The sequence below is a fragment of the Ovis aries genome, chromosome 4, assembly GCF_016772045.2.
Source record: "Ovis aries strain OAR_USU_Benz2616 breed Rambouillet chromosome 4, ARS-UI_Ramb_v3.0, whole genome shotgun sequence".
NCBI classification, from domain to species: Eukaryota; Metazoa; Chordata; class Mammalia; order Artiodactyla; family Bovidae; genus Ovis; species Ovis aries.
In genome coordinates this window covers 95,496,812-95,516,017 of record NC_056057.1, presented here as the reverse complement: position 1 = coordinate 95,516,017, position 19,206 = coordinate 95,496,812, and the positions used below count along the sequence as shown (strand labels likewise).

The 19,206-nt window shown below is 42.3% G+C and overlaps 1 protein-coding gene across 1 annotated transcript; it reads left to right on the top strand.

Moving 5' to 3' along the window:
* Nucleotides 1-273: 273 nt before the first annotated feature.
* ZC3HC1 (zinc finger C3HC-type containing 1) lies at nt 274-15,933 on the top strand. Its single transcript, XM_004008059.5, has 10 exons — nt 274-429; nt 2,286-2,397; nt 5,712-5,862; nt 6,405-6,488; nt 9,110-9,237; nt 10,539-10,693; nt 11,667-11,910; nt 12,240-12,452; nt 12,893-13,099; nt 15,494-15,933. Exons 1-10 carry the CDS (start codon nt 284-286, stop codon nt 15,560-15,562), a joined length of 1,509 nt encoding a protein of 502 aa, XP_004008108.1. The 5' UTR covers nt 274-283; the 3' UTR covers nt 15,563-15,933.
* Nucleotides 15,934-19,206: the final 3,273 nt, after the last annotated feature.

Below are 19,206 nucleotides of genomic sequence, written 5' to 3'. Positions count from 1 at the left end.
CACATCACGCGGGATCTTAGTTCCTGCGACCAGGGGATCTGAACCCGCCCCCTTCGATGGAAACACGTAGTCCTAACCACTGGACCTCCAGAGAAGTCCCTAGCTCGCTCTAAAACGAGAATTTGCTTCCTTCTAATGTGGCCAAGAAGCGCTGGGCCCCGCGGTGAGGCCCCACAGGTCTCTCGGGCTAACAAGCGGGAAGCCAAAGAAAGATCTTAACCGCCCAGAACGGAAGTTCCTGAGCCTTCACACCCGCGGGGAAGTAACTCTGACACGGACCAAGATGGCGGCGCCCAGTGAGGGGACTGCCTTTGCTGCGGGGGTCGAAAAGAATTGGGGTGCGGTTGTTCGCTCTCCAGAAGGGACTCCCCAGAAAGTCCGGCAGCTGATAGATGAGGGAATTGCCCCAGAAGAGGGAGGCGCCGAAGCGTGAGTGCAGCCTGTGTCTGGCGACGGCAAATTGAAAAGGGTTTAGGGGACTCGGAGCAGAGGGGATACCTGGGTCTGTAACTCAGGCGGTGGGGGCGGCTTCGACCCGGGTCTTGAAGAGACTGGGATTACTTCGCCTTGTCGCCTTTAATCTTGTACTCAGGAGATACTGGATCCCACACCGCGGGCGCAATTTTGCCTTAAGCAGACTTTTTTTTTTTTTTTTTAAGCGGGGCGGGAGGAAAAAAAGAGGACCGCTAACTAAAAATGCGCACCCAATTTCTCTTGGTTGGACTTCTTAACCTTTTAAAAGTCCTAGACACTTTTTGCGGCCTGGTAAAGTTTATGAACACCTCAGAAAGTTATATTTTTCAATGCATGAAGTAAATGCATAGGGTTATAAAGGATACCACTTTCTTTGGAATGCGGTTTATCAGAAAGTAAAAGATTTAAATGTGATGCAGTAAAACGCTTCATTAGTAAAACGCTTAATTATTTAGTAGTAAATATGTTGTCTACTGTGATTTTGATGTAGTGTTAAGCATAAACGGTATTTCAAAACATACGCAATAACCATAATGTGGGGACAAAATATCTGTAACTTCCATGGTGACAAGTTTACAAATACTGCTGATGCTACTGTGGTTTTTTAAATTATCTTCATTCGTAATGGAAAGAAGTGCTGCATTTCAGTTCAGTTCAGTTCAGTCGCTCAGTCGTGTCCGACTCTGCGACTCTCTTCTCCTGCTCTCAATCCCTCCCAGCATCAGAGTCTTTTCCAATGAGTCAACTCTTTGCATGAGGTGGCCAGAGTATTGGAGTTTCAGCTTTAGCATCAGTCCTTCCAATGAAAAACCCAGGAGTTAGAGGTTACTAAAATAAATGTCACTTTTTTCTATCCAAATTTCTGAATCCTCTGAATTTTTTCCTAGATCCAACCTCCCTGAGGCTCTCTGTGACTCTCAGAAGGATTCTTAGAATAAATTACTTTGAGTTATAATGATTGATGTAATCTTGAAAGTGAAAGTTGTTCAGTCATGCCCAACTCTTTGGGACCCCATGGACTATACCATCCATGGAATTCTCCAGGCCAGAATATTGGAGTGGGAGCCGTTCCCTTCTCCAGGGTATCTTCCCAACCCAGGGGTGGAACCCAGGTCTCCCACATTGCAGGCGGATTCTTTACCAGCTGAGCCACCAGGGATGCCCTGATGTAATCTTAACTTTTATTAAAATTATTTTTTTCTAATGCAGTTCCTCCCTTTACCCTATCCAGGCTCTGTTGAAGTGCCTTTCATTGACTATAAAAGAATTGTTTTGCTGTTTTTTTCTCCTTGAATTTTTTCATGAAATAGCCTAAAAATCTTTACTTAGATTTAAATTTTCAAATTAGTTCCTTTGGGGGAAAAGTGGGTATCAAGTATCAATCTAGGTAGAAATATAAAAACTTATTTTCTGCTGTTAAAAAGAGTTGAATTTGTAAGGTGGTTCAAGTTGTATAATTGATGATAGAAGCCTTGAGTCTTGTTTTGTGTTTACAAAAGTTATGCAAAGTGCTGTCAGAGACCAGAGAGTGAGATAAAACAGTTTACCAGTACAGGATTAGCAGAGCATGGTAAAGTAGAAATTGCTTGAAACGTAGTTATGGCCAAACTGTAAAGAGATTTGAATGCCAGACTGAAGAATTTGGATTCTGTGGAACTACTGAAAATGTTAAGTAGAGAAGTGAAATTTAGAAAGTTTAAAATCTAGAGTGGTGTGAGTGATATTATGATGTACAGAGAAGCCGGATACAAAATGTTTAGGCAAAGTGATGCCTTGAAAGGATTACCAGTAGTTCTGCCGCTTTATTTTAGGAAGGACACATCTGCCACATTCCAGTCAGTTAATGGATCACCCCAAGCAGAAGAACCTCCGTTGGAATCTACAAGCAAAGAAGCCTTCTTTAGCAGAGTGGAAACGTATTCTATATCCTTTTAGGTTCGTGTGAGTTGCATGTTCTGCTGCTGAATCTACCCCCCCCCCGCCACCCCCCCGCCCCAGGAATAAGACCACTTACTCTGATGTTTTAATTTTTAGAATTAAACTTGGTAAAAAAATTTTTTTAGGAAAATTAACATCATAAAATATTAAGGGACATTTGACTGCTAATCTTCCCCCCCCCGCCCCCACAGAAGAGAAAACTAATAGCTTGAGAGAAAAAGGAATAACTGATGTTGTATATAGTGTTTTCATGTTTATTATCACATTTGAGCTTCATCTTAAACATCTGAAAATAAGTATTCTTAATCTCATTTTTGCAAAGAGGAAACAGTTCAGGTAGATTATTTGATTTACCCAAAGTCAATTTACTAGTAACTGGTAGAACTGGAATTATGGTGTAAGGCTGTTAGTGCTCAAACCTAATATTATTTTAGACTACAGTACATTTCCTGTCTCTTTCAAGATTTTCCTCTGAAAGTTATACATGGTTGCACAACAGATTATCCTCAGACTTAGTAGCTTAAAACCACAAACACTTATTATCTCACGTTTTCTGTGGATCAGGAATCTAGGCACAGCTTAGCTGAGTCCTATGGTTCAGGGCCTCTCTCAGACTGTCATCAAAGTGTTGGCCAGGGCTAGACTAGTAAAGGATCTACTTCTAAGCTCACTCATGTGGTTGTTGGCAAGATTAATTTCCTCATGTCTATTGGACTGAGGGTTTCGGTTCTTTACTGGCTTTGACTGGAGCTACATGGGCCTCTCACAGGAATAGTTACAACATGGCAGCAGACTTCAGTCAGAGGGAGCAAGCAAGAGAGAGCAAGATAGAAGCTAGATTATTTTTATAACCTAGTCTCAAGCAACATCACATCACTTTTGATGTTTTCTATTTGCTGCTGCTGCTAAGTTGCTTCAGTCATGTCTGACTCTGTGCGACCCCATAGACGGCCTCCCACCAGGCTCCGCTGTCCCTGGGCTTCTCCAGGCAAGAACACTGGAGTGGGTTGCCATTTCCATCTCCAGTGCGTGAAAGTGAAAAGTGAAAGTGAAGTTGCTCAGTCGTGTCCGACTCTTAGTGACCCCATGGACTGCAGCCTACCAGGCTTCTCAGTCCGTGGGATTTTCCAGGCAAGAGTAATGGAGTGGGGTGCCATTGCCTTCTCTTTCTATTTGCTAGAGTGTTTTTAATCTAAAAGCAATTACAGACTTAATAGAAAAGTTGTACAGGTTACAAAGAACCTTCTTTTGAGTACTTGAAAGTAAGTTGCCAAAGTGACACCTCATGACTCCCAAATATTTCCCACAAACAATGACTTTCTTTTACATAACCACAATGAAATCATCAAAATTGGGAAATTCACATAATAAATTACTACTGTCTAACCCTCACATCATAATCATTCCATCAGTCATCATAACCTTCTTAAGAAGATCCAGTTAAAATCTTCAGTTTTTCTTTGAATTTCATGACCTTGATACTTTTGGAAATGATAGGCCAGTTATTTTATAGAGCGTATCTCAGTTTGGATTTGTCTGATGTTTGGTTATGATGAGATGCAAGTTGTGATGCTGTGTTCTCGTTGCATCCTGTCAGGTGGCGCATGCTTTTGATATGCCCCTTTACCTGGATGATCATTTTGGTCAGTTGATTAAGTGGGTGTTTACTGTTGTAAAATAACTTTTTCCTCCTTTGTAATTAAGCTGTTTTGTGGGACTATGCTTTGAAACTACGTAAATATAATTCCTCATCAAACTGTGTGTAACTTACTTGTTTGTAGTAGCTTGGTCTCCTGATTTCCTTTTTTATTCAATGGATTTTAATCCATTACTATTATTATATATTTTGAAATTCCTGGTGCCCCCTGATTTGGTGAGTGGGAGGCCCATGTAGATACTCTTTACACCTCACTTGGTTACAGCACCCCAGGGTGCTCCAACATCCCCCTCTATGTGGACTCCCTCTTTACTTCGGCTTTGACGCCTTGCCCTGAGCTGTCCCCCTCACCCTCCTGGCTTATTCCTCTGCCTTGCACCCCCTGGTGGCTTTAGGACTGAATTGTTCAGGCAAGAGAAAGTATTTTAACCATCCTTGTACTGCTGTTCCTTGGATTAATTCCTAATATTGATACAGCATTTAAAAATTATTTCATTTTGTTATTTTTTGTTCTCAGTGAATTTAATTTGATTACTACTTTGATACGATAATAATTTATTTGACCTAAGCTAGTTAAGTGATTCTCTCACTTAAAAAAAAAATTTTTGTTTAGTTTTTAATTGAAGAATAATTGCTTCACAGAATTTTGTTGTTTCCTTCTTTTATTCTACAGAATTCAAACTCCTTTAGCATTTATATCTAGATTCTATTTCTATCCTTCAGTTCTTTTGCTGCTATTAAAATGTTTTCAAATTCCAATATCCCTTGTAAAAATACAGAACTTTGCTGCAACTTTCGTGTTTTATCCTTTTTGTGTGTATATGCTCTGTAAAACAAGAGCTCTGTAGGTAAACAGAAAAAAAAGTGTTGAATGTTACAGATCAATAAATGATTTTATTTTCCCCATACTTGTAGATGCTCTTAATGCTCTCAGCCTATTTCAGACACACATACCACCTACACACATTAGTATATAACAGTCAAATTTAGGGCAAGGATGAATAATGAATAATTTTACTGACTTTATTTTTCAGAAGGTAAAAGTAGGGCAGCACAGAGGAGTGATAAATATTTCTGTTGTTTGACCTTCACCATCCCCTATTGCTCAGGCAAATCTGGGTACTTTCACTGTGTTTTCAAATCCTTAGCATTTTTTTTATTGTATTGTATTTATTTGTGGCTGCACTGGGTCTTCACTGCTGTATGCAGGCTTTCTCTAGCTGTAGCAAGCAGGGGCTACTCTTCATTGCAGCGCACAGGCTTTTCATTGTGGTGGCTTCCATTGCAGAGCATCGGCTCTTGGGTACTCGGGCTTCAGTAGTTGTGGACCAGGCTTAGTTGCTCTACAGCATGTGAGATCTTGGACCAGGGGTCGAACCTGTGTCCCCATCATTGGCAGGTAGACTCCCAAACACTAGACCACCAAGGCAGTCCCTAGTATTTCATATTAAGCAAAATAGAATGGCTTCTCTACTCTATCCCACAACTGGTAATAAAAAACATTTAAGCATATAAAATATATAGGGCTTCCCATAGCTTTTCCTCTGAATGTGTTTATTCCTAACTATACTAAGAGTGAATTAAAGTTTTCATTTCTGACTTGTTCATTTTAATGTACTCATGTTTTTCTTAACATGAATACTCTCTGAAATGGGCAGGCAAGCCCTCTGAGCTGTCTCCACTGGTCTGTGCAAAATACGGCTGGGTCACAGTTGAGTGTGATATGCTGAAGTGCTCCAGCTGTCAGGCTTTCCTCTGTGCCACTTTACAACCAGCTTTTGATTTTGACAGATGTAAGTATAAAGTACAAATTACATTTTTCTCCAAGTTCAAAAGATATCTATGCTAGCTTTTCTGAAGACTAGCCACTTGTGTTTGATCAAAGAATGTGTCCTATATATAACAAGGTCAATTTGTGATTTTCTTCACCCTAATTATTAGCTTCAGTCATTTCTTTTTTTTAAAGCTCAGCTACTTTAGAGTGAACCTGTCTGTATGCATTCTGGGAAACTAAACAGCAGTATGTTTATATTAGGATTCTGAAATTTATACTTTAGGCTAAGAAACACAGGGTGTTAATGAAGGCTCACATTTTGGAATGCTCTGCCTTATAAAGATACATAATAGCTCCTTGTTAACTGGTCTTAGAATCTTGATTTAAAACTTGTTTTGTGACAAATATTAAGATGATGCAGTTACTAATATTTCATATCTTTAAAAATTGCCTTAGTTATTTTTATTTTTAGTTGTATCTATACTCTTAAAGGCTCTTGGCCATTGGATGTTGAATCTGTAATAGTGTTTTTTAAGGCATTGTTACCTATGTGGGTTTCAGATAAGGAACGATGTGCTGAGCTGAAGAAAGCCTTATGTACTGCCCATGAGAAGTTCTGTTTCTGGCCAGACAGCCCCTCTCCAGGTACTTATTCCCAGCATTTCCCAATTGTCATCTCTTTGGTCATTGCATTTCTAGTATTGTCTATTTCTTTGTAAAAATCTAGTCTTTAAAGTTTCTTTTTTCTCCTTTCTATTTGTGCTTTACAAGAAGCACTGACATTAATTTATTCTTATGTCATTATTTTATTAAATGCATTTGACATGACAGAGATTAAACCATGCATGCATTATCCTGTTTAATCCTTTCAGGGGCCCTGGGAGGTAGAGAGTATCAATCTGATTCTTAGGTAGGGAAACTGAGAATCAGAGATCTTAAAACCAACTAGTGAGGAGCCATAACCGTGGTTTTATCTGATTTCAAACTCTCTGCCTTTCTTACCGTAGCAAACCATGTTCTGCCCAGGCTTCCTGGTACACTAATGGCATTAATGGTGGCAGTTAAACAGGGTTCAGTTGCTAAGGAAGCCTCACAGGACTGCACATGAGAGTGACTACCAATCTACAGTTTATGACAGTAAAACAGCACAGCATACCGGTAGCATTGAAGTGAAGGTATCACAGGGGCTTCCCAGGTGGTCCAGTGGTAAAGAACCCACCTGCATGCAGGAGATTCCAGAGACAAGCCCTGGGTTGGGAAGATCCCCTGGAGGAGGAAATGGCAAGTCACTCCCATATTCTTGCCTAGAAAAATCCCATGAACAGAGGAACCTGGTAGGCTACAGTCTGTGGGTCACAAAAGAGTCGGACGTGACTTGGTGACCAAACAATAACAATAAAGGCTGTCAGCCAAGGATGCCCACGCCGTAGGGAGTTTGGAGAGGCCAGGTGCAGGCTCCTCTTGAGCTTCCCGTGGAAGAGCTGTGGCAGTACGCCCTTTCTCTCCAATCAGAAACCACTCGTGTGTGCACAAAGCTCTTCAGAACAAAGGAGCCCAAAACGTAGTCTCAAGTGGTACTTGTTTATATTTTGCTGGTCTCGGAGGCATATTGAGTAAAGCCTTGAGCACAGCCTTCTGGGGGCTCACAAGACCAGAGACAAAACTCTTTGGATAGAAAGTGTCTCTTTGTTTTATTTTTAACTTTTTAAGTAACTTCTAAAATTTTAGTGTTTCAAGTATAAAAAAAAATGTAAATAGTAATATAAGAAGCATCTCTATATCTACCACCCAACCTCACTAACATTTTGCTACCCTTGTAAACACTCACCTTACATTCTTTCTGTTAATCAGGAAGAATTACAAGTACAGCTGTGTAGTCCTCCCCAGCCTCATTCCCTGCTTCCCTGTCCTGCAGTAACCACTATCGTGAATTTAGTGACCATGATTTGTTTACATGGTTTCTGTATCTACAACATTTTCAAGTATCTAGAGGCAGTATATATGGTACTATTTATTTGTTTTACATTTTTCTATAAATGTTGTCATTCTGTATATATTCTGCAACCTATCCTTCATAGGGGGAGTCAGCTTTTTTGAAATTAATCCATATTGTCATATGTAGCAGGCTTGAAGCTTTATAATTGGTAGAACCATCTAATTTTAATCTGAGAGCTGAGGAATAGTGTTTATCTAGTTGATTCTCCCTTTGGGAACACTGGCTTATTCATTTTAGAGCCTCCTGTCAGACCCTCTTTCTACATTATTGTTGTGTGACTGTAACTTGAACACCCTTCTCACCAAGTTACGTGTCATCACAGGTGTTAATCAAGCTTGCATTCTTGGTACACTTCCTACTTACTCTAGCATAGTGGCTCTTTCTCTGCTTACACAGATTTTGAGCTTTTGGATGTACGGGTTAATGTTTTTAATCAAATTTGGGAAGTTTTCAGGTCATATTTCTTCAAATGTTGTTTCTGCCCCTTTCCCTCTCTTCTGGGTCTCCCATTATGCAGCTGTTGGTGTGCTTGATCGGATCCCGCAGGCCTCTGTTCATTTTCCTTCATTCCACATGGATGTTCCTTCTCTCCATCCTTGTGCCACTGATATCTTAGAGGGATTACTACTTCAGATCACCCCACTGTCTGCTATGCTTATTTCTTTGCATCTAGGCTAACCCCTTAGTCTCTAAACTAGTGCATATATTCTATAATATATTTTTCCTTTAAAAAAATCTTCCAGTAGTTTCTCATCAACATACATTAATAAAATTATGGCCTGACTGCTGTCTATACTTTGACCTTCTCTTCGACTCGGCTCCCCACAGGAATAGTGTGTTCCAAGCCTGAGAAACTGTTTAAAATTCCCCACATATGCTGTCCCTTAGGGCTTTACTTTTACACATTGTTGTTGGTCTTTCCAGTTCAGCTTAGACCTGACTGCTTCTGAGAAACCTTTCCTGAGACTCTGCTTTCTAAATATAATCACAGGGACTTCCCTGGTGGTCCAGTGGTTAAGACCCCACACTCCCAATGCAGGGGGTACAGGTTCAATCCCTGGTCAGGGAACTAAGATCCCACATGCCCCACAGTGCAGCCAAAAAATAAAACAATCACAAAAGTATCATCACAGCCCTATCCAAAAAAAAATCGGTGGTTTCTTAATATCATCAGATATCATCTGTTTTACATTTCCCCTGCTGCTCTATGCATGCTTTCTTTTTAAAAGTAATTTGCACCAATATCATCTTCAGTTTACTGTTTCCACAGATCGATTTGGGATGTTGCCATTGGATGAGCCCACTGTTCTTGTTAGTGAATTCCTAGATCGTTTTCAAAGCCTTTGTCACTTGGACCTCCAGCTTCCTTCCTTGAGGCCAGAGGACTTAAAAACTATGGTGAGTTTTTCTTGGCTAGCATACAGTGGCCTTCAGTTGTCACCAGCATGCAGCATTTCCTTTAATGACCAGAGGATGAAGATAGCTAAGAAGAGAACTGCTTGTTTGTCTCTCAACTGACCTTTTCCAATCTCTACTGGAAAGGTGACTTGAGGGTTTAAATAAATGAGTTCTATTTGCACTTTTAGATATGATGCTCTAAGTGGCATAAATTCAATTTTATCTCAATTTGTACTTAAACTACTTAACAGGAGATACTGAAATGTGGCTTCATATGGCTTATTGCATACCATTTTCCAAAAAAAAGTGTTAGAGAAGTTATAAACTCCCTTCTCCCTTGTAAATAGAAATTTTGAAATGCTTTGGCCCATCTGTACTTTGAAACTGAACATTTACTGTCCCGTTTGTCATCCTGTGATTATTCTATCAAGACAGACTGTAACTGTAGGAAATAGAAGCTATTATTTTGCTTCTTCAATTGAGAAACTATTATATATTTTAGCATCAGACTATGAACGTCTGATGCCTATTATAAATGTCCACTTGTCCCTAGCCAAGGCAAGTTTTCTTCACCCTGTCATAGTTCTGCATTATTCTTAGAACAAAAGTAAAGATTCTGGCAAGCTCTTTTGTTGTATCAGAAGCAAATTCAGGGCTTCCTTGGTGGCTCAGAGGGAAAGAATCCACCTGCTAATGCAAGAGACACAGGTTTGATCCCTGGTCCAGGGAGATCTCAGATGATGTGCAGTAGTTAAGCCCATGCGCCACAACTATTGAGCCTGTGCTGTAGAACCCAGGAGCCACGACTATGTGAGGCTGCATGCCTTAACAGCTGAAGCCCACGTGCCTGGAGCCCGTGCTCCACAGCAAGAGAAGCCACCACAGTGAGCAGCTAGACAGAAGGCCAGGCAGCAACGAAGACCCAGCACATCCAAAAATAAAGTAAATGCAGTGTCAGCACAAGATACAAGATATAGGTGGTAGTCATTATTTGGTTTTGAAGTTTACAGATTTCAGAGAAAATATGGAGTTGGTGATTTGAAAACAAGTTGGTACTAAGAGAAGATGAGGTAGTTCCAGGAAAACTGTTCCCTTTCTCACAGCAGATCCCGGGCAGGTCAGGAAGTGCCTGTGGATACCTTAGCCTCTGCTGGAAGTAAGTCTACTTGAGTGAAGAGAACTGTCTTTGTGTTTATCATTTTTTCCGTGATTTTTGCCTTGTACCATCCAGATGCATCCTTATGGCTTCTGTTCATGGTGTTGGAGATCCGTGTAAGCCTTTCATGTTGGTTCCTTTGCAGTGCTTGACAGAAGACAAGATCAGTCTTCTCCTGCACCTGCTTGAAGATGAACTGGATCACCAGACCGATGAGAGAAAAACTGCAACAAAATTAGGCTCAGACATCCAAGTGCATGTCACTGCCTGTATTCTCTCCGTGTGTGGCTGGGCGTGTAGGTTAGCGAATGTGCCTGGGGACATAAACCGTGGTGACACTATATACCTATGTGTATCAGTTTCTCTTAGCATTTCTAGATCACGTGGTATTTGTATAAGAAAGGCAGTGACAGAGAAAACCTAAGTGGGCGGAAGAGGGATAGTAAGAATTAGCAACAAAACCAGAATTAGAACTCAGGAATTCGTGAACACACCTGAACTGTTTCTTTTACTGTCACTTCCCAGTAGGAAATTTGTGTTCCTGTAAGCAGTGAAGCTCCTTTCTAGTTTTAGAAAGGAAAAAGCAGTTTAATTGATGAAATCTACCAAGGAAGCACCAGCTGAATCCTCTAGACCCCAACTTGGTGTTTCCATTCCAGCTGCTCAGTTTGGCACAGAATCCTTCTGAGATAGAAGACTAAGACCAATTTTGATTTACTTTAAATATACTTTCTTTGGTACATTAAGGACTATTCTTTTATAGGGAAAAACTTTTAAAAGGGACATGAGAAATTTATAAAACATACCTTTAAAGTGGGGCTTCCCTGGTGGTTCAGACAGTAAAAAATCTGCCTGTAACACCGAAGATCTGGATTTGATCCCTGGGTCGGGAAGATCCCCTGGAGAAGGGAATGCCTATCCATTCCAGTATTCTTGCCTGGAGAATCCCTTGGACAGAGGAGCCTGGCAGGTTACAATCCATGGCATCACAGAGAGTCAGACACAACTGAGTGACTTAACACTTTGATCTTTAAAATAATCTTGCCATAGTTGGCACACTAAGACCCCTAGATCTTTCTATAGGAAATTCGTAAGAGGTGATGAAGTTAGGTCCTGAGACTGGAGAATAGGGGCCCTGAGAGGAGGTGGTCCCTAGGCCATTGGACTGCCCAGAGATTTGATGAGATGAAGCATGCTCACAAATCATTATGTTTAGTCCCTTGGCAGTATTACCTTCTGAGAAAACCCACTCTCTTTTCTTTTCTTTTCTTAGTTCTTTGTTGGAACCCATGCAGCTCTCCCTGATAACTTGTTCACAGTGTATGAGGAAGGTGGGGCTCTGGGGCTTCCAGCAGATTGAGTCATCCATGACCGACCTGGACGCTTCCTTGGGCCTGACCAGCTCCCCTGTCCCGGGATCTGAGGGCCGGCCAGAGCGCTCCCCTCTGGTGCCTGAGTCTCCTCGCAGGATGGTGACTCGGAGCCAGGACACCATCTTTTCCCCAGGCTCAGAGCAGGTATAGACTCCTTTGGCTTGTGTGGGGTGGACTTTTTAAAAACATCATTCTTAACAAAAATCTTGGTGGAAAATTGGAAATTAACTTAGGTTGATTGATCAGAATACCATAGAATGGTTTTATTCATTAGTTGCAGTGGAGATGCTAAATTCATTATTTTGTATGGAAATCTGTTATTTTTGAAGAGTTCAGTTACACAGTTCAGAAACTAAATTTTTATAGTTTTTAAAATGTTAAAAAGATAAATGTTAGCTTTCACATACTTCTAGAAATATTTCTCCAGACCATAGTCATTAATGTCATTGTCCAACATCTCCCCTTTCCTCCAGGCTGAAAAGAGCCCAGGTCCCATCGTCTCTAGAACTCGGAGTGGGGACTCCTCCAGTCCTGTGGACCGTCCCGAGCCGGAGGCTGCTGGCCCCGCCACCAGAACCCGCCCAGTGACCCGAAGTATGGGAACAGGAGACAGCGCCGGCCTGGAAGTGCCATCTAGTCCTCTTCGAAAAGCCAAACGGGCTCGCCTCTGCTCTTCCAGCAGCTTGGTGAGCCCACCCACATGCTTGCAGGTCCCTGAGCATGGCAGCATGCGAGCCCTCACCGTGTATACAGCGTGGAGAAGCAGGCATGAGCTGAGCCTGCTCCTGTGGGTATAGGAGGCTGTGGGAATAAGTTTAAAGATGGGACAGTTGGGTGACTAGAAGGGGGGTGAAAATTAAGGGTTTTGCCTTTTGTTTCTTTGGGATGGCTACTGGAGACATGATAAATTTGTCTAGCCCAAGGGACAGTAGTGACAAAGGGGAACAGACCTGGTAAGTTGTGGTTTAACAGAAAGGGAGTGAAGGAATTTTTACGAGAGGGAAGTAGATGGGCAGAGTTTAAAGGAGAACATAAAACTAGAAATTTGAGCATCATGAGATTCTGAATTTGACGACTTACAGTGTCTGCCCTTCATTAACACTGACTGCTCTGCCTCCTTCCTCAGGACGCCTCTTCCCGAAGCTTCTTTGATCCCACGTCTCAGCACAGAGACTGGTGCCCTTGGGTAAACATCACACTCAGCAAAGAAACCAGGGAGAATGGTGGCACGGAGGTGGATGCCAGCACTCCGGCAGAGCCAGGCTGGAAGGCAGTGCTGAACATCCTCTTGGCCCACAAACAGTCTAACCAGCCCGCTGAAACCGACTCCACGGTGAGATAAGCCGTTGCCCTGATCATGTGCAGCACTTGCTGTTTATGAGATGAGGAGAGGCTGTTCCTATAATTAGGACCCTGCCTGCCCACACTTTTCACAAGTCAAGATGGACTCAGTCTGGGTTCATCCTAGAGAACAAACACGGGACTGGCTCAGTCCTTCTGCAGTTTAGCATGTGGCATTCCACCAAATTCTGATAAATTCTTTGTCTTCTCAACTTAGATGACTCGAAGTAGAAAAGGGATAGAGAAACAGCAAGAGGTAACAGGCCGCTGCTTCAGCCTCGTGTTGTAGAGCAGCTGCTTTTTCCGTCTGAGTTGCTGTCTCTTGGACTTGGAGCCCTGGCCAGTTAGAGTAGCTGTCTGCATGGAGCTCTGTGCTCTGCTGCCACGAGCACAGCTTCATTCCTCATGGCGGGCGCGTTATTTTGCTGTGTTCCGAGACCCCAGGCTTGTGTACTGACTCTCAGCTGCCATCACACGAATGACTGCTGCTGGTTCCACTTGTGGGTAAAGCAAACCAGTCACGAAAGCTGAGAAAGCAACTCAAGCATTTGCTCTATGCCACGGATGGAAGCGAGAGGACGGTGGGCATTAAGGAATCATGAAAACTGCATTCTCTTTCCTTTGCTGGCTCATTTCCAAATTTGCCATGTCACCTGCTTGATATAAATATAGTAATTTCTGACTTCTGTTCCCTCCAAGGACAAAGTAAAATAATACTTGCCAGCAGCTGTTTATCAGAAGCATTCCCAGATTCATGATTTTGTAGGGTTACAGGATTCCACTGGAGGGAGCTGCTGTGATGCTAAAAGCTCAAGAATGTACATTCATTTACCCTTAGTAAATATGCAGATGATGGTTTTCCAAGTTTTTACCAAAAAAAAAAAAAAAACCCTGCATTTTTCCAGTTTAAAATCTTGGAAATACGTTAAGCTACCTGAAGACAAATGTTTTGGCCCACCTTGCAAATGGGAGAGATTAGGTCTATCTTTGCACATGAGTTCTCTCTGCCTGGGTCCTCATGAAAAAATGTATGGCAGTTCTAAGTAACTCCCCTCTGTCACTGTCATGCTAACTGGAAACCCCACAGGGCTTTTTTTTTTTTTTTTTTTTTTGGTAGTGGGAAAATTTGGCCTCATAAGTGGCCCTGAGTTCCAGGAGTTTGAAGATCTGTTTTTGCAACTTGTCTGCGAAGATTCCCCACAGCTGTGTGACTGGGAATTACAAAATTTAAGAGTCTCTCCTATAAAGGGTCTTGAAGCTAGAAAAAAAGTTTGCACTGTTTTCCAACTTAAATTTCTTTCCATTTTGTCACTGTATTAACTAAATTGCCCTCAGTCACGAGTAAGAGTTCAAACTTTGCCCTCCTAGAGCTTTATTAAGACATTCAGCCACAAAGAGGATAAGGAAACAGTGAAAATGTCATCTTCTGTCAGACGCTGGAGGGAACTTTGTGGGTTATCTCGTTAGATGTGTTTGTGCTCTCACCGAGACCCTGTGCTCATCTGTGACTCTCCAAGGCAGAGGGAACCAAGTGTTCTGCTTCCCTGAGAACTTTTATCTTTCAGTGAACTGTTTTGTCTCCCTGTAACACCATTTCTCAGAATCTCAGATCACTTCGCAGGCATGATCAAGTGGCAGTGAGATTCTTCCTATTATTAGCTCTGCTGGCTAAAACAGGAAGCTGAGAAGGCCAAGGTCATAGCTTAAACTCTTCAGAGTCATCTAACTTTGTTTCATTCCTCAGCCTTAGACTATTTCGTGAATACCAGCTAGGCATCTTATGAATCTGAATCCTTGTTCACAGGGCCGGTTCAGCATCGCAGATGAGAAGTCAGTGCAAAGTGTGTGGTGCTGCACTGATGGCGGGTCACACGTGTCATCCTCTCTCTCAGACAAAGATGAGGACACACACAGATGCTTGGAGGAGGACATAAGCCGTATTGTAGAGGCGCCGAGTGTGTTAGCAGTGGTGTCACAGCAGACTCAAGCTTCTTGATTCTTAGTCTGGCTTTTAGCTACCCACTCCAGTATTCTTAGGCTTCCCTTGTGGCTCAGCTGGTAAAGAATCTGCTTTGAATGCGGGAGACCTGGGTTTGACCCTTAGATTGGGAAGATCCCTTGGAGAAGGGAAAGGCTACCCACTCCGATATTCTGGCCTAGAGAATACCATGGACTGTATAGTGCATGGGGTCGCAAAGAGTCAGACATGACTGAGCGATTTTCACTTTCACTTTATGTATAGCACAGTATACAATTAACTTGTTTTATTTACTCCCAGGCATATCTAGATCTTTGTGGGAGAAATCTACAGACCGCATCTTAAAGCTATTACCCTTTGTCTCTGTAAAGGAATTTAATCTCTAATAATGAACTTTTCTATCTACAGAGTCTCTCTGAGAAATCAAGAAAGGTATTCCGAATATTCCGGCAGTGGGAATCTCTGTGCTCATCCTGAAGATATCCCAGCCCTTCCTGCAGAGAAGTGGAATGAGTGGCTTTGAAAAATAAAGCCTAAATTCCTTTTTGAGCAGCTGATGCTAAGGTTTTCTCCTTTCTGGTTTAATCACAAGGAGCCCCTGCCCTTGCAAAGACATGTGTGTCACCGCCTGCGTCTGACAAGAGGAGACTTACTTGCAGCATAGGGATGTGGGCAGGAGAGGCAGGGCAAGCCTGGCCCTGGTGAAGGAGTGCCTGATTCCAAAACTCCAGAGAGGACCCCAGCCTTGAGCAGTTTTCGTGTCTGAGGTCGGGGCAGTGTTTTGGAGACTCTTATGTCCCAGGAATATGTCAGTGTGTGTTAATAAAGCATTTGTTAAGATTCTTACAGTTGGAGAGCTATTTTCCTCCTTGTCTAATGGGCTGATATAAAGGAAGCTGAAGCTGAGAAAACTACTACAGTGGAGCAGTAAACAAAGTCAAAATTTTAGTTTTCAGATTGGCTGCAAAGCCTGGAGTTTATCTGTGATTCTAGTCGAAGAGGTATTCCTGAACAGAGACAAGACAATGTTCTCTGCATCACCAGACCTCCTCATGCGTTATAGTGAATGGTAAGCTAATGGTTTTCTCCCTTCACTTGATAATAACAAGAATGAGAGCTGCCAAAGGGAGGCAGGCTCTTCAGAAGAGACCCCTCCATGCAAGGCTCCCCTGAGTGGGGCTCCCCAGGGCTCTTTCACTGCTGGTGGGGCATTGTCTCCAAGGTGGAGAAGTTGACCCTGACCTGCCCCAACTAAATAGACTACCCACAGAGAGAACGACCAAGAAGGAAGCTAGGTATTCTGCCAAATGTCGTATTTTCTTTCAGTAGCTGCAGTAGGTTGGTTTTATACCTCACTTCTTTTATACTGCAGTATTCTAGGAACATAGTATGTAATATAATACTCCACCCATGCTAAACTTTATATCTCTCAAAAAAATTTTTTCTATGTATTGCACCCAATAAAATAAACCCTTAATATCTAATACTCAGTCCATATACAAAATTCCCAGTTGTTCCCAAAATGTCCTTTACGTTTGATTTGTCCACAGCAGTATCCAATTCAAAAAGTAATGGGTTGCATAAATCTCTTTAGTCTAAAGGACAGCCCCCTTTTTTTCATGTATGTCAGATTTTAAATCTTATTTTTCTCAATCCTGACTTTTTAAAGAGGGTACATAGTGTTGAATTTGCTCTTAAATCAGGCGTCCATCAGTGGGTAAGACTCGTAGACATTGCCTCCAAGTTATTTTCCTAGGGGCACTCCTTTGCTTTTGGCGCTGATGAATGGCTTGACGGTTCATTCTGCAGTCTCCATGGTCCCCTTAGAGGCTGGTTAACAGGTAGCTTTGTAATGTTCTAGTAATGAGACTTCTGGCTTAGGATGGGAAGCCATCTGCTAACTAGTGACTATGTAAAAGTCTGCTCACTAGAAGGTCATCGCTTCTAGGTCACAATTTCTTAAGGAGTAGTGTTGAGTCATTAACACAAGGTATTCAAATGGACTACAAGCCTAAGTTTCAGATTATAATTGGGTTTTTCTTTTGAGTCTTTATATTATAATTTTAATTTATACCTCCCACCAAAAAAGGTTTTTACTCTTCTTTAAAATAGAGTTCCATACTATTTTTGGCTTTGTGGGATTTTTTAAAATTATAAATGGAAGCAAATTGGGATAGACTTGATATCATTTAAGAAACATTAAGTCTCGTGTGTGGCACTGTCCAAGCCCTTATATAACACAAGCATGATCACCTGGTTTCCACCCTCAAGAAGTTCCACCTTCCAAGTCCAGCCTGGAAGATATATGTGTACATAAATGTTATACAAGACAAAGAGTGATAAACAGTATAAAATAAGTTAATTCTCATCTATGGAATATATGGAATTGGAGAGAAATTGGGGGAAGGTGTGGATTTGGGCTGAGTTGGAGATGTAGGCTCTATGAGAACAGGGACCTTGTCTGTCTTGTTTTATCATCTCAACATTTAAAGCTGCCCTGCACATGGTAGACGCTTAATGAAAAAAGGATATTTGAGGCTGAAGGAACATTGAACAAAGGAGCAGAATTTCTAAGTTCCTGAAAGAGCAGGTGTTCTGCCGTGACAAGACCTCTGCACTGAGTAGAGAATGGCTGAAAGAATGCAGTCTGGGCCAGTCTGAAGTCTCATGTTACACTGAGGCAGTTCTGCGGGGAGAGAGAAGCTGTGGGAGAATGTTTTGAGCAGGGAAGTGACGTTTGCTTAGGAGGACAATCCTGGAGTGTGTAGCGCGCGCACTAAGGGAGACAGGAATGGGTGCTTGGATAGAAATGTCAGTGGTGACTTCAGCCTTTGGAGGGAAGAAGATGGGAGGAGTCATGGGTGGCCCTGAGGTTTGCGGCCTGCCCGATCAAGGCAGAGAGCTCAGGTGCGGAGGGAAGACAATTGCTTTATTTTTAAACATTGTGAGTTCAGTTACGTAAAAATACCTGTCTGGAAATGGTGTTCTAGAGGTCAGGAGAATTCAGTGTGCTAGTCAAGGATCATTGTTTCAAATGCTCAGAATGTGCAGACTCTAAAGCCGCAGAGAGCGATGCTGTCACCGTTACCACCTCACAAGGGCCTTAATGCCAGCCTGTTTGTTTGTCTTGTTTGTGCCACATCGCCAACTGAGATCTCAGTTCTCCAGTTAGGATTGAGCCCAGGCCATGGCATTGCAAGCCCGGAAACCTCACCACTAGGCCACCAGGGAACTCAGTGCCAGCTGGTTTAACGGTGTGCCTATGCCTGAGGGCTTGAGGCTGCCTGTCAAGTTTCTGGTGAATATGCTACCAGACTGGATGAGTATACTTTCAAATAGTATGTGGTCTCAGATGGGGTGATGATTAATTTTATGTGTCAGTTTAGTTAATGGATAGCTGGTAAAACATTATCTCTGGGGACTTCCTTGGTGATCCACTGGTTACAAATCTGCCTTCCAAGCGGAGGACAGCGTTCCAATATCTGATTGGGGAACTGAGGTCCCACATACCATGTGTGCAACTAAGCCAAAGTACCACAGCTACTGAGCCCACGCGCCGCAGTGAAGATCCAGCACAGCCAAAAATAATATTATTTTCCGATAATATTATATTATCAGCCTGTGAGGGTGTTTGCAAAATAGATTAGCATTTGAGTTGGTAAATGCAGTAAAGAAGATCACCCTTACCAGTGCAAGTGGGCATCACCCACTGAGAGCCTGAGCAGAACAAAAAGGCTAAGGAAAGGCGAATTTGCTCTCTTTGTGGCTGGAACATTGGGGCTCCTGGTTCATGGGCCTTTGGAGCTGGACTGGGGACTCCACCACTGGCTTTCCTGGGCTTCCAAGCTTGCATGTGGTTGGTAATAGGATTTCTCAGTCTCTGTGATCATGTGAGCCACATCCCATAGTAATTCTTTCTTTATATGTATCCTATTGGTTCTCTTTTCTCTGGAGACTGCTGACTGATACAGATGAGCGTGAACTTACAAGCTTCATCTTCCAAAGCATTTTATTTCTTCCACACACTAGGACACCACTTCAAGTTATTATTCATTCTTGTGGGTTCAGTTCAGTTCAGTTCAGTTCAGTCAGTCAGTCAGTTGTATCCGACTCTTTGCAAC

Excerpts from the sequence above, each read along its gene's own strand:
- ZC3HC1 (XM_004008059.5), top strand. The coding sequence starts at position 284 with ATGGCGGCGCCCAGTGAGGGGACTGCCTTTGCTGCGGGGGTCGAAAAG. Across the intron at positions 10,694-11,666 it reads GTGTGTGGCTGGGCGTGTAG|TTCTTTGTTGGAACCCATGC; the intron begins GTTAGCGAATGT and ends TTCTTTTCTTAG. Across the intron at positions 11,911-12,239 it reads TTTCCCCAGGCTCAGAGCAG|GCTGAAAAGAGCCCAGGTCC; the intron begins GTATAGACTCCT and ends CCTTTCCTCCAG.